The following is a 14,004-nucleotide window of genomic DNA, read 5'->3' on the forward strand; positions in this document are numbered from 1 at the left end:
AGACAAGTCATGACGTGACCAGGATATGAGTGACTGTCTGAAAGGCCCCCCATTCTAGGAAAGGGTGCAATTAGGACACCAGATGGAGCTTTGCAAATGTCTTCTTGGCTACAGCTGCCACCTTCTCTTTGAGTAGGATCTGTGAATCCAAGATGACTCATACTCATGAATGGGGAAATGGAACCCCAATCCCGAAGTAAAAATGGAAAGGCAGTTTCAATAATCACAGTCACTTGAACTTGGTTAGATTGAGTCAGAGCTGATTCCTCCCTAGCCCATACAGCCTCCAACAATTGGGATAAGACTTTGATAGGCTTGCTTGTTGGGTGGGGTGGAGTCAAATCTCTTAATTCAGTCCCTGCAGGTTATGTAATCATGGATGAAAAGGTAAATTGAGGTGGAATTTGCAATCTCTTCTCCAACAGTGCTACTTATAAGCAAAGCACAAGTTCATTCATTCATTCATTTTTCAAACTAGAAACTTTCATATTTTTGTGTACCCAATTTGTTCCTAAAATCTAAAGTATGTTAAATATTCACTTTGACTTTCAATCCTGAACAGGTTGCTAGCTACCTCTATGAGTAAGGATGATTAAATGGCATGAAATGTTTTGCCTTTCACAACACGCAACACTTTAGGCCACAGGTCCCCAACTTTTGGGCACCATGGACCCGTTCCATGGAGTGTGGTTTTCCGCGGGCAGGAGGGTGAGTGGTTTTGTGTGCTGCCTGCATCCCATGGATGGGGCTTTGCTTGTTTGTGCAGATCGGTTGCTGGCATGCTGTGGCCCAGTACTGGTCCACAAACTGGGGTTGCGGACCCCTGCTTTATGCATTACATTCATCTTTGATCAAGATTACTGTCCCTCACAAGTTAAAATCACCCGCTACTTCAGTTTTTGTAAGAATATTTGCATTTGAAGATAAATGCATTCTGCAACAAATATGAATATAGTTTTTCTTGTGCCAATGCATTATGACACCAAAACCTCCCAGGATATTCATTCACACACAGCATTTTAAATACTAGACGATTAATTGCAGATTGACAGAACATGCTCCCAAAACTCTAAAATCATAAGTTATAGATCATTGCTAGAATATACTGGATAACAAACCTTACAGTTAATTTTTTTTCTCCCAGTATAAAATTTTAAGCCACCATGAATCACCTAAAGAAATTCTTGAGGTAAAATAAAGTGGGAAACACTCCAATGCACTTCCATCTTTTCAAGCTCCACAGCCAAAGATATCAAAGGTCTGAATAACACTGTAGCAGTAAGGACAAGTTATTTTTTCTTATTTATTGCAGTCTTAGACTCTTGCTCATCAAGTTTTCTGCAGATTTTCCTTGAAACATTGATACAGAACAAATGTCCTAGTTTTGACATTCTGCACATATCAAACCAATTCTTTGCCATACCTCTTCTATGCATGCATTTCAGCAGCCAAGAAAAAAAGAAGACAGAATCTGTTTTCTAGCTATTTTCCACTCCTCACTAACCAATGAATCATATCCCTCAAAACACCAAGGTCTTGTGATTACAGGAGAGGCAATCACTTTGAGCTGAGAGATTTCAAATTAACACATGGAGCGAAGAATGTTGCTGGCCTTGCTCTTACTTAGACTGTAAGGCAAGAGCTTGACCTACCTGATCCTCATCCCACCATGATATCAAATGTACAGCCAAATTCATGAAGTGGTATAGTATTTAATGTGTAATATCGTTTGAGATGTTGTCAAGTTGCAGCTTGGATCTTTAATTGGAATGTTAACTTGGAACCTGTTACAGAGGAGCAGTATATTTCCTGCTACTGGTAGCACAACATCTTGTGCATAAAGGCCTCATTGCAACAATTCTCATGTATGTCTTCATTCTCCTTCACGTTGAAAAGTAAACAATTACACGGACAAAGCTCCAACAGATCATATCAGTTGTTCTTGTACTTGTAAGATGATTTACAAGATCTATATGAGAGAAGAGAGGCAGGTATAGGTTGCTTTTCTAGCAATTGCTGCTGTGGTCCTCAACTCTTGATTTTTGCTTCAACACCAGCTCTGGTTCTGTTTCATTTGGGATGGAATAAAAATGGCTAAGGGTAGATAGTCTAAAGTGCTATTAGACCACTATTAGAGAAAACCTTCTCCATTATATATAACAGGACTCTTTGTTTAAAGAGCTTTGTAGGGACTTCTTCAATCAGAAACACCTGGGAAATACTGGGATTATCTAAGTACTTCCGATGTACCTATTAAACAATAACAAGATCAAGAATGTGTTTGGATAATAATGTGATTCGCATGTGTCTTCATATCCAGTGTGTAACATTTTCTGACTTATCTGAACCCCTTTTCTAATATTTTACTTCTGCAAGTGGATAAATCTCCTTAGCTAGATTTATCCTTCGGTGCATCCCAGTGAGTTGATGAGTCCCCTGCGGTTGAATTACTTCAGAGTGATTCTCAGCAAGGGCCAGGTTCTGTCTTTTTGCTCACCTCTTCAAAAACCTGATTTTGTTAGACTCTCAATGGTCCTTTCATGCCGATCACAACTTGGCTAAGGAAAAGAGACTGCTTCATTGCCTGGTGCTTAAAAATGAAATAGAGAACCTTCATTTGCTTCATAGTCGCTCACTTCACAAACCCTAAGACACTGCTTTTGGCATAACAATGCCTTCAATAATAATTTTCCACTACAATTTTAGAGTTTTAAAATTAGAGCAGATATATTTCCCCCCAGTGAGAAATATTCTTGCCAACATGAAAGAGTAAGAAAAAAGAATATATTCATGAAGTTCTGGTATACTGTAAATAAAACTGGCTGTAGAAAATTTACTTTGGAAGATACATGTATTTTAGCTATAAGTTACATCACTGTGCCCGTAATTGCCAAAGAGGGAAAAGTAGTTTGATTCTACTTAAGTTCTTACAGTCTTGTCGCACAAATCATATCTCAGTCCCAAATCATGCCTGCTCACAAATATATCCTATTAATTTAGAACACAAATACAAAGGACTGCATGCTTAATCAGAATTATATATTGTTTCACATTAGGTATTGTATCTGCGACTTCATACAGTCATATTCAATAACACAAGCCATCTTATTTTTAAACTATTTAAGTATTAACATTCCTGCATGAGCCGTGGTGGTGCAGTGGTTAGAGTGTAGTACTGCAGGCTATTTCTCTGACTGCCAGCAGTTCGGCAGTTCGATTCTCTCCGGCTCAAGATTGACTCAGCCTTCTATCCTTCCGAGGTCATTAAAATGAGGACCCAGATTGTTGGGGGGGGCAATATGCTGACTCTGTAAACTGCTTAGAGAACGCTGTAAAGCACTGTGAAGCGAGATATAATTCTAGGTGCTATTGCTATTGCATAGCCATGCCACTTTATGAGTCTGATGAACACTGGATTAAAAATGAGAAGAACTATTCTCCATGTGGATGATTTCCCATGTGGATGCATCAATAATTTGTACATGTGTACGCATGTCTGTTTCACACTGCATGATATGTAGTCATGCCATTATAAGTAAAGAAAGGTAAAAACAGCAATAGCACTTAGACTTATATACTACTTCACAGTGCTTTACAGCCCTCTAAGCGGTTTACAGAGTCAGCATATTGTCCCCCAACAATCTGGGTCCTCATTTTACCGACCTCGGAAGGATGGAAGGCTGAGTCAACCTTGAGCCAGTCAGGATCAAACTGTTGAACTGCTGGCTCTGCCAAATTAGCCTGCAATACTACATTCTAACCAATGCACCATGTAAACAGAATAATATTTATGTTAGTAATGAAAAATCTACTCCTTTTAGTGGCATGTCAGTATAGTTCACTAGGTTTTTGCAACGCTGGAATCCAATTCACAATTTAATGTAGTACTCTACTGCTTCAACAATAGCATGTCCATTTCACTGCCTTAATTCCAGGGTAGCATCCTCCTGTTTTGTGAATGTCAGATCTGAGCATATATAACATTTCTCCATCATTTTACAGGTTCTATATAAAGAAAAGCAAGAACACAGTTCAGGAAAAGCCCCTGCAGTTGTTATTCACTGCAATATATGACTCAGACTGACATCCAGCTAGTGGCCTGAGCTTTTATAGCTTTATAGGTGTAAAAATAATCATAGGGACATCAGCTGATGGCTATCACAAGCAGTCAAAGAGATGCAGAACCCTTTTCTAATTGGTTGTCTCTCTGGTAGAATTCACTGGTAGGATTTCAGTCTTTTAAAAAAAGATGACAGACAAGTGATACAGAAATCGATTTAAGTATGGCAAGAAAAATGATCAACTGATCACAATTTGTCACAAATTGCAGCCTCGTATAGTGCTCCTACAATTCTATACCAAACCAACATCAGAACATTGTATCTGAAGACACGTAGTCTTATGAATTAGCAGATGCCTTTTATGGAACCATGTAAAGAGAAAGAGAAACGTTTTGCTTTCTTTTTGTCTATAAAAAAAGCATCTGTGGGAAGGGAGGGTGAAAATTGGATGGATGGATGGATGGATGGATGGATGGAGCATTGAAATACAAGTCCCACTTCTTCTGTACATGCATTGACTATGTAAGAGCAGAGCTTGCTTTGTGATGTTCCATATCCCATCTTTCTGACTTTGACCTCAACTCCCACCCCCCTGGATGCCACTGGCTAAAAGGCATTTCAAAATCTTTATCAGGACAAGAGTCAAGATGAGGATTTAAACTGCTATGATGAAACTTCTGAAAACTTCTATAATATTACATACACACATACTGTTACTAAATGTCCAGATTAATACATCACATTACACTATTGCATGTTTTGTTGTTGCTGACTTACAGTGATCTTATTAAGCTATCATTATTACTTGACTTATGGTTTTGCATTATGTAGAAACACAGTCGTTGTGGCTTATTCAATAAAACAAAACTAAACCAAACCATTGTTAAGGCTCAGTTATTATATGTATGGGCTCAGTTATTATATGGATAAAATGGGCTCCACATGCATCACATAGCAAGAAATATACAGCCTGATGTGTTTCTGAATGGCTGATATTAATCCAAATTGCAAGTTGAATTGTGCTACCACTCAAAAACAAAATTAGAAAAAATGCTTTAGGAAAAACATGATAGCATCTGTAATGGCTAAATCTATATAAATTAATGGGAAAGTCAAGCTCTAATCACGTTTTCTATTTTAAGATTGCAATCTAAATATTTACTAGTGTCCTCACTGATATTTTACATTACCACATAAGCAGATTTTATAAGGCATACTAACATTGTAGTTAAATCCTGAAGGATAAAAGTATCACATGTTCAGGAGATTATAGCAATTGGATTCTGGTTATCAGAACATTGTAAGGTTATTCCCAGGACAGACAAATATCCAGATGAATTTGTACTTTTAATCATAGATTAGATTTGGGATTACATGCCATAATCAAGGATTATTTTGAGCAGGTTTTCCTCCAAGAAAACCTGAAAAGCTATGAGGAAAGATGCTGGCAAATTAACTAGCCTTATCCACAATATCGGCTAGGATTCAGACTATGTCCTGGAAGAGAGGAAAAGAGGAAAGTATTTAACTCTCAATGACACACTGGATGCTGTTTTTATATCGTGTTAGAGTATTACATATTCTATCAAACATGATTTTTTAAAAGTTGGTTTTCCAAAAATTTCCAATTGGAAATTGATTTTTGTTTACTTTAATAATGAATGGTATTGTATATTCTGTAACATAAGTGAATAGTGTACACTTTATTAGGGAGGGAGATTTTATTACAATATCTGAATGTCTATTGAGCATCTATTTTTTTGTGTGGTGCCTTGAAGACGTTTCTTATTTTTCTATCATATTTTTGGTAAAACACATGAAGGTGAGATAAACATAGCTAAAGGTAAGATAAAACAAACAAGCATCTCTAAATATATATTGAAAAAGCTCTTGAAACCTTTATAGGGACCAGTATGGTGAGCAAAGATTACTAATTGTATTTTGGCAAATAGAGGAGTGATCCAGTTGTGAATATGAGGACATAATATTCTGCCAACCAATTTGGAACAATATTAAAACACAATTACTTTTCAAGTTATCTTAACTATTACTTTCTCCAACGAGTGATAATATACAGACTGGGAATCAGGTTCACAATGGCTTCCTATTTATTTCAGCTTTTCACAGGTTTCAAATCCCTGGATCCTGTCTGGTGATCAGTTTGCTAAATCAGTTTGCTAAATATGTCGCTGTGGACTTAAATTCCATAGTGTGAAAAAAGCAGGGGTATATATGTAGTAAATACAATCAAAGATAACACAGTTTATTGCACAATGATTCTTGTAAATTAGTTGAAAAAGTCCTTAATTCTATAACTGATTCTCTCAAGATCCATGAAAAGCAACAAGAATGGCCTACATACAGATCCTGGGAAATGAAATTTTGCTTAGCCATTCTGCTCACCAATGAGGGATGAGAGGTATGTGTGTGTGTGTGTACGGTATGTCTGTGTCTGTGAACTTTCCTTTAGCCTCCAGCCTCATCAGTAGCAAGATGTCTTTTTGCCTTAAATTCGGACTATTGTAAATATCAACGGTACTCATACTTGTTCTTACGCTGCATTTATTGGATCTCTTTTGACCTGAAAGGCTTATTTTTCAAGATCCTCTTGGTCGTTTTTTTTATTTTAGGGAATACTGAAGCAGGCTGCCACCTCCTCCTTCGGTGGATTGTATTTAGTATGACCCCTCTTTTATGATCTCTGGTTCTCACTACAAGGTAATGGTTCATGAATGCTCCTACTACAACATGTTTCCATTAATCAGTAACCATTCTGGTAAAATAGATACATAATTAAGTCTTTCTGATTCAGGGTGCTTCTTGATGGCCACCATATGTTAATGAGAGCCAGCCTGATGTAGTGGTTAAGGTATCAGGCTAGAAACCAGAAGACTGTCAGTTCTAGTCTTAGGCCCAAAGTTGGCTGTATAACCTTGGACCAGTTACTTTCTTTCAGCCCTAGGAAGCTGGCAATGGCAAATTGCTTCTGAAAAGCCTTGCCAAGAAAACCGCAGGGACTTGTCCAAGCAATGACTGAGAATCGGACATGACTGAATGGAAGGGGGAAAAAATTGTTAATAGCTCTTACCGCTATTTCTCCACTGCAGTTTTGGTAATGACAAACACCAAGGATGCTGTTTGGAATCAAAACATCTTCCCAGCAAGATGGATCCTTTGAAAAAGAGAAATGGAGAGTAAAATCAAAACTCAAGGGCAAGAAAATAGTTGATTTTTGTGTTAGAACTTACTGAAAAGGCAAAAATAAAATAAAATGAAAAGCCAGATGCTTTACCAAAGTAATAAAAAAGAAAAATAAGAAAATATATAACAGGGATAAATAGGCTGATTCATATCTGTCCGATCAGTAGAAAATATATTCAATCACCAGTGCATTCAAGGTTTTCTATTGTTCCACAATTAAAAATATATATTTTTCATTGTAACGTTCTATCACATATATTCTATATATATATATTCTATTTGTATATATATACTGTATGTATATTTCATGCATTATAGTCTCATCTATAATACAATGGATTTCACACTTCTGTTTCACACCTTATTGCCTGAAAAGAAATCTGTCATGACTTTCTTCAACAGCATTTACTTTAGATAGTTGCAAATACAATGAATGTAAGAACATACAGCAAAGTGTACATTAAATGTATTACACACATAAAAAAAACCACAACAGAAATGTAAAATGAAAACATGTTCCTGTCAAAATAGCTCCTACGGTTATACATCATATTCACTGGTGCAACAGCACATGTCATTATCATATACTTAGTCAGTGGTAAAAGATAACAACTGGCTTTTGATTCTTTTCCAAGCACAATCCAAGTCCTAGATTTGACTTTAGGTGCTAAATGCCTGATTCAGAATATATCCAAAGGACAGTTTTTTCCCCCCATTAAAAAAACTACTTTTTTGTTAAGATCATCATCATTATGTTGTCCATATACCCTGTGTCTTTAAAAGTTAGATAGAGGAAAATCAGGAAGAGCTTCCACTGAGATTTTCAGATTCTACAGTACCTTGCAGCTGTTTTAAAACTCCAGCTATTACTCTACTCACTTATGCTTCTAATTTATCCATATTAACAATTATTGAATTTTGGAATCATCTTGCTACCAGTGTGGAAATTAAACATTAAGAATTACTCTATTTTTTTTAAATGAAATGCTGTGTTAGGCCCTGTACTTATAAATTTGACACTTTAGAGATAGACTCCATTATCTTGCCCTGCCCCATATGAACACCATAAACGTAAAGATGCACACACCTTTGAATACTATCAACAGACAAAATCAAAACAAAGATTAAAGTGCCTATTTGTACTAAGTATGAATATCACAATAGAGTAACGCATATGTACACCTGCTCTTTGTGTCCTGATCAGTGTAGACTTGTGGACCTCATGGCAGTGCAACACAACTCAATTAATGTTGCTAGTTTCTGGGCAAGATCTGTTTAACTTGTACATAGTTTAATCTTGTATTTTATATTTTATGTTGTATAATATGCCTTATTTTAATTGTGATGCTTCTGAATAAACATCAAAATAGAGTAATATGAAAGATAAATATTTCAATTATTGTGAGCAAAGATGATTGATCTGTAAACAGCCAATCAACTAAACTGCCGAAAGCTACAGCAAAGTAAATTATAAACACTAGTTTACCATAATCCCAAAAGGAAAAAAAAATAACCTTGAAAGATTATAAAACCATTACTACTATCATTGGCCTTTTGGTTGGGGTATATTAGAGTTTGTAATGAAACTATCTTTAAAAACCAAGAGAACAAAAGCAGATTTTTACAACCAAATTGAACTGGTATTGTTATCAATTGAGCTGGTACAAGAAACTGAATTGGTACAAGTGAATTGAATATAACCCTAAACAATACCTGTCTAAATACACTGAAATTGGTGTTATTGACATTGTTGGCTGCATCTGTATTGAGTCTGAACAGGCATCAGATTTCTGTGAAATTTTGATCAATATAACTATTTTATATAGGTCCATCAATTCATTTTAATTGACAGAGATTTATTATTACTCTACTTTTTTCTGCAATGTTTCTGATATAAATGTGAACTTTCAATCAAATAATCAAATTAATTACAGTCCAATCCCAAATACAATAAAAGACCAGCATATAACACTATAGAAAGAACTTTTAAAATTGCAAGAAAATCCTAAAGCAACTAGCAGCTAATAATTAGTAGCAGAAGGGAGGGACCAGAGAGTTTATAACAGGTATAGCTATTGATGAGAATTATGCAAACTTCTTAGAGATTTTTGAAGACTGGTAACCCAGCTTCCCTGGTCATTGACAATTACAATGTAATCACAATGGTAATTAGAGTTATTAACAATTGAAAGTATGTGGTAAAGTCCCTTGTAGACAGAGAGGCAGGGAGATGACTTATGAGTAATAAAGTAGCAAACAAACACTGGACTCCAAAGATGTAGAAAACTTGCCAGAGTTATTGTTCTTAAGCATTCTGGGTCAAGGGTTGAAAACAAGCACAGTCTCTTTGTAATGTTAACAAGAACTCAATTAATAATAATAATAATTGTCAATAAGAAAGACAAAAAAGTCTGGATAGTGGATGTGGCAGTGTTCTGATATCTGCTGTCTTTCTCCACCCTCCTTCCCTAAATAACACACATGCTCTTTTGGCAGAGGAGCCTTGAAGCTTAGCCAGGCACATACAGTAATGAGTCATGGCTTACTTATGAGGAGGCTAGTGTTTTCCCTTCACCACCAAGTATTAAATCTGATCGCCATTGGCTCATGTGAAACAGGTTCTATCTCTGAGCCCCAAAAGAAACAAATTATTGCCCTTAATAGACAGTGCCCCAATTTGAGCCAAGTAAATCTATAGAGTGTATAAGATCTTATAGAGATACATAGGGACTGTAAGGGTATGTGAGAATGACTTCAGGAGACAGAGGAAGAGCTAAAACCTAGAGAATGGTCTGATAAATGAAATCTGAGTCTAAAGGAGGGAGGATGGTGAAAGCATTTCAGAAAGAACCCTTCTTAGTTTTGGGAAGAGTAAAAGTAAGGGAGGGGAGAAATACTTTCTGACTCGCAAGATTCTGTTATTGTAATCTTACATTAAAGGTACTGTTAGTGTCCGTGGTTACTGCTTCTTAACTGGTCCACCTTAAAAGGCTCACAGGGCATGCTAGAGAGGAATGTAAATTTTAATATTTATTATGTTTGTAATGTCATTAGTGTGTATATCCATTTACAGAGAAGAAAGGAATAGGTCTAAGAGCACTCCAATCTATAAATCAATTACACAATTTAAGAATTTGTGGACCAGGACTTTAAGAGACCTTGAGAATGCTAATGTACCTGGCACCAGAAGAACTCTAAGTTCAAACGCTTCTGAGCTTCTTTCTAAAACTTGGGGACACAGCAAAAAACTTTTTCTTGAAGGACCATCTGCCAATTTGTAGTGCAACAATGTAATGCCAATGTTTCAGTAGTCCTTTAATATAATCTAGATACTGCCAGCCTCATTCCATCTGATTCTGATCTTGAAAATGAAGAAAAACCCATTATACATGTTTCAAAATGCTGTCCTACAACTTGCAGGATTCTTCTATCCAAGTGCTCTTTTGGAATTGTGAGAGGCTAAAACCACAGACTGAACATTACTGCTGAAAGTTAAAAATATTTTTTTAACTTCAAAGACTGTCCCGAATTTATCCACAACTTTAAAGTGGACCTCTTGGCCGTGACAGGGAAACACAAGGAATTGCAAACCATGGTCTCCACAGTTATAACAATACTGGATGAATTTGATGACAGCTCTCCAGAGCTCTGCTTGCCATGACATAAGCCCAGAATCACCAGGATTACTAAACCTAGAGAGCCAGCCCCATGGTTGTAGTGGCCAAAAAAAAAAAAAAAGCTATGCTACCAAGCTATTACTGCTGGAAAAAAACAAAAACAAAAAAAACCTAAAAAATACTTTTTAAAATATCAAAAAAGGAGAAACAAAATTCGCCCACAATTTGAGCAACAGAAGAAATACTTGGGAAATTCAGCAAACTGCTAAATTAATCAAGTGGAATAAATAAATTACATTTTTGAGATCATGGAAAATATCAAGGGATTAAGATGAGAAAGGCAGATGTCTGGCAGATAATTCGAACCATGTAGATGTCTTGAAAAAGTTATCAGTGCTTATATTCTTCCACTGATATTGTCCCCTGATGAACAATACACTGACAATCAGTAAAATACATCATTGAGCATACCGATATTATGAATGAGACAGAAAATGTTAAAAGAAACAGCAAATGAGCCAATTGTGGAACAAACATGCATGCAAAACAAATTTTTAAAGTGAATAATTGAGTGAATACTTTAAAGCCAAGCAACAGAATAAAAACCTGTCTGGATTTTCCCTAGCATTGGAAGATTTTTTTTCCCTACATTTTGATTGGTGATGTTTAACTATCCATATGGCTGTTGCTTCCAACAAATTTTATTTTTTTTCCCAACTGTGGCCTTTCTCTTTTCCTACTGGCTAATCTTTTTTTCCTTATAAAAATGATTTTAAAGATTTTTTTTAAGGCTATAAACATCATAAAAAGGAAACTGGTTTGGTTTGTGAGGAAATATAGCATATTAAAAATTCACAATAATGCAGAGATTGAATGCAAATTATCCAGGACTGTTGAGCCTAGGGATGGCTTATGAGGAGGGGAAATGCTGTTAAGAGTTCTCTTATTTGAAATGGACCAGATAACATGCCTCCTTAGTAATCGCCCCACTGTAGGGCATACTTGCATGGAGATTTCAGGTGCTTATGCCCTTCTTGAGTTTTAAAGACAATGAAATCAGTACCATTCCAATGTGTGTTTTGGCGTGGCTGACTAAAGAAGGCCACAGCAGATATTGTTGATCATATTATTGCCTGTTTGCTTTTTTTGTAAATATTTTATTAATTTCAAGTTTTACAATCATTAAGTACTTAATAAATAACTCGGTGTCTGGCTTCCTTTATCATTCAGTGGTATATATTAACTTTCACTCAAAATATAATAAAAGTAGTAAAGTTGGAAGGGACCTTGGAGGTCATCTAGTCCAACTCCCTGCTCAGGCAGGAAACCCTACACCATTTCGGACAAATGGCTGTAAAGTCTCTTCTTAAAAACTTCCAGTGTTGGAGCATTTACTGCTTCTGGAGGCAGGCTGTTCCACTGATTAATTGTTCTCACTGTCAGGAAGTTTCTCCTTAGTTCTAGGTTGCTTCTCTCCTTGATTAGTTTCCACCCATTGCTTCTTGTCCTGCCTTCAGGTGCTTTGGAAAATAGCTTAATTCCCTCTTCTTTATGGCAGCCCCTGAGATATTGGAATACTGCTATAATGTAGTATATCCAATACTACACCATCCAGTATTTTCCTGGTCCTCTCTTCTTCCAATAATAATCATTTTTCCACACTATGCAAGTATAATTCTTACTGCTATTAAAATCTATACAATTAAATATAAACATCTTCATCACATGTTTCTAAAGTTATACATAGTATCAATAATATCAGTTTATAATATCTTCTCTAGCCAAAACATATCTCAAATGTATTTGCAATCAGAGTTCCCTTATTCAATCCGTATCCTGTTTTCTCTCTCTTTTTTCCCAATTTTAATTTCCCATCAATATTCAAAATAACTTTATCAATTATCATTTTTTCTTATAATTAATTACATATGAGTAACTAAAAGCTTCCTTATACCGACCCTCTTAGAATTTTCATATTTCCCATCTTATAAAAAATTATGTTATCCTAGTTACAAATCACATCCTTCTAATTTTTAATGATACTTCTATTTCTAACAATTGTCTATTCTTTTAATCATATTCAAACATCCACTAGATCAGACATGTCAAACTTGCGACGTCACGTGATGTCGCGCAACTTATCGGGACAGTTTTGCCATTGCTTGCAATGGGGTGGGCGCACCTTCTGCGTGACACATCTGGCCCGTGGGCCAGCAGTTTGACGCCCCTGCACTAGATGGTATAATACCTCATCTAATTAGTCAGGACCTCTATTTTTTTCAGTCTTACTCTAGCTTTCTTCCTTTGCCAAATAACTTTGCAAATCAGTCCATTTAGGTCACCAAGTATTTCTTCCTCTGTTTCTGTATATAATATTTGGAATAAAAAAAGATAATTTAATTAATGTGTTTTTGTAAAAACGCTTAATCTATTTATATTCGTTAAACAGCCTCCATTTTCTTTCTCCTTCAGTTCTCTTTTAGTTTCTTGTTCCCCAGTTTTCAGCATTTCTCCTAACAGCTCTGTCATCCATTCTATCAATTCTTTTTCCTTATCCTCAAATATGCTCTGAAGTCTTGAAAAGTAAAATGTGTTGCCCATTTCTGATGTTATATCTGGGCCTTCCATATTTTTATTTATCTGCACCTGTCTGTTGGCTTCTTCTTTTGAATCCTCTATCTTTATGTCAGTTTTCTCTATTTTTTTCTTCTGGTTTCTGAGTTGTTAGTTCATTCTTTATGGTCATTTTCTGAACGTGTTTTGCTTGTAAGTTTAAGTCGAAGAGTTGCTCATTTATGTTATTTAAATTGTTTTTAGTCTCCTCATAATTTAAAACAATTGCCTCTTGAATTAATTTGAACATGGAAAGAATTTCTTTCTGAAATCCATTTACATTTTCTTGTTGATTATCCATGTTTCTTACAAGGAGAAATAGTCCAGAAGCAACTTTCCCACTGTTTCTTGATAATTCTTGAAACTAAAAGTCAGTCAATATTTGTAATCCAGGTAGCCAATTTAGCATGGTTTATTGTTTTCTTCATACAGATAAAACAGCCCAAGGATTTTTTCCCCTTTTCCCAGCTGCAGTCTGCAAAAATGAAAGTTTCCAAGAACAACAAAGAGCC

The 14,004-nt window shown here is 35.8% G+C and overlaps 1 protein-coding gene across 3 annotated transcripts in view; it reads right to left on the reverse strand.

Annotated features, from left to right (window-relative positions):
- Positions 1–14,004, reverse strand: part of LOC120312740 (E3 ubiquitin-protein ligase parkin-like) — a 489,002-nt gene that overhangs the window by 146,875 nt on the left and 328,123 nt on the right. For all 3 annotated transcript variants that reach the window (XM_039353870.1, XM_039353871.1, XM_039353872.1), the window contains one exon: positions 7,150–7,233. In XM_039353870.1, the coding sequence (XP_039209804.1) occupies positions 7,150–7,233 (84 nt within the window). The remainder of the gene's footprint in view (positions 1–7,149; positions 7,234–14,004) is intronic.

This window comes from Crotalus tigris, unplaced genomic scaffold (assembly GCF_016545835.1).
Source record: "Crotalus tigris isolate CLP2741 ecotype Arizona unplaced genomic scaffold, ASM1654583v1 scf7180000018526.697782, whole genome shotgun sequence".
NCBI lineage: Eukaryota > Metazoa > Chordata > Lepidosauria > Squamata > Viperidae > Crotalus > Crotalus tigris.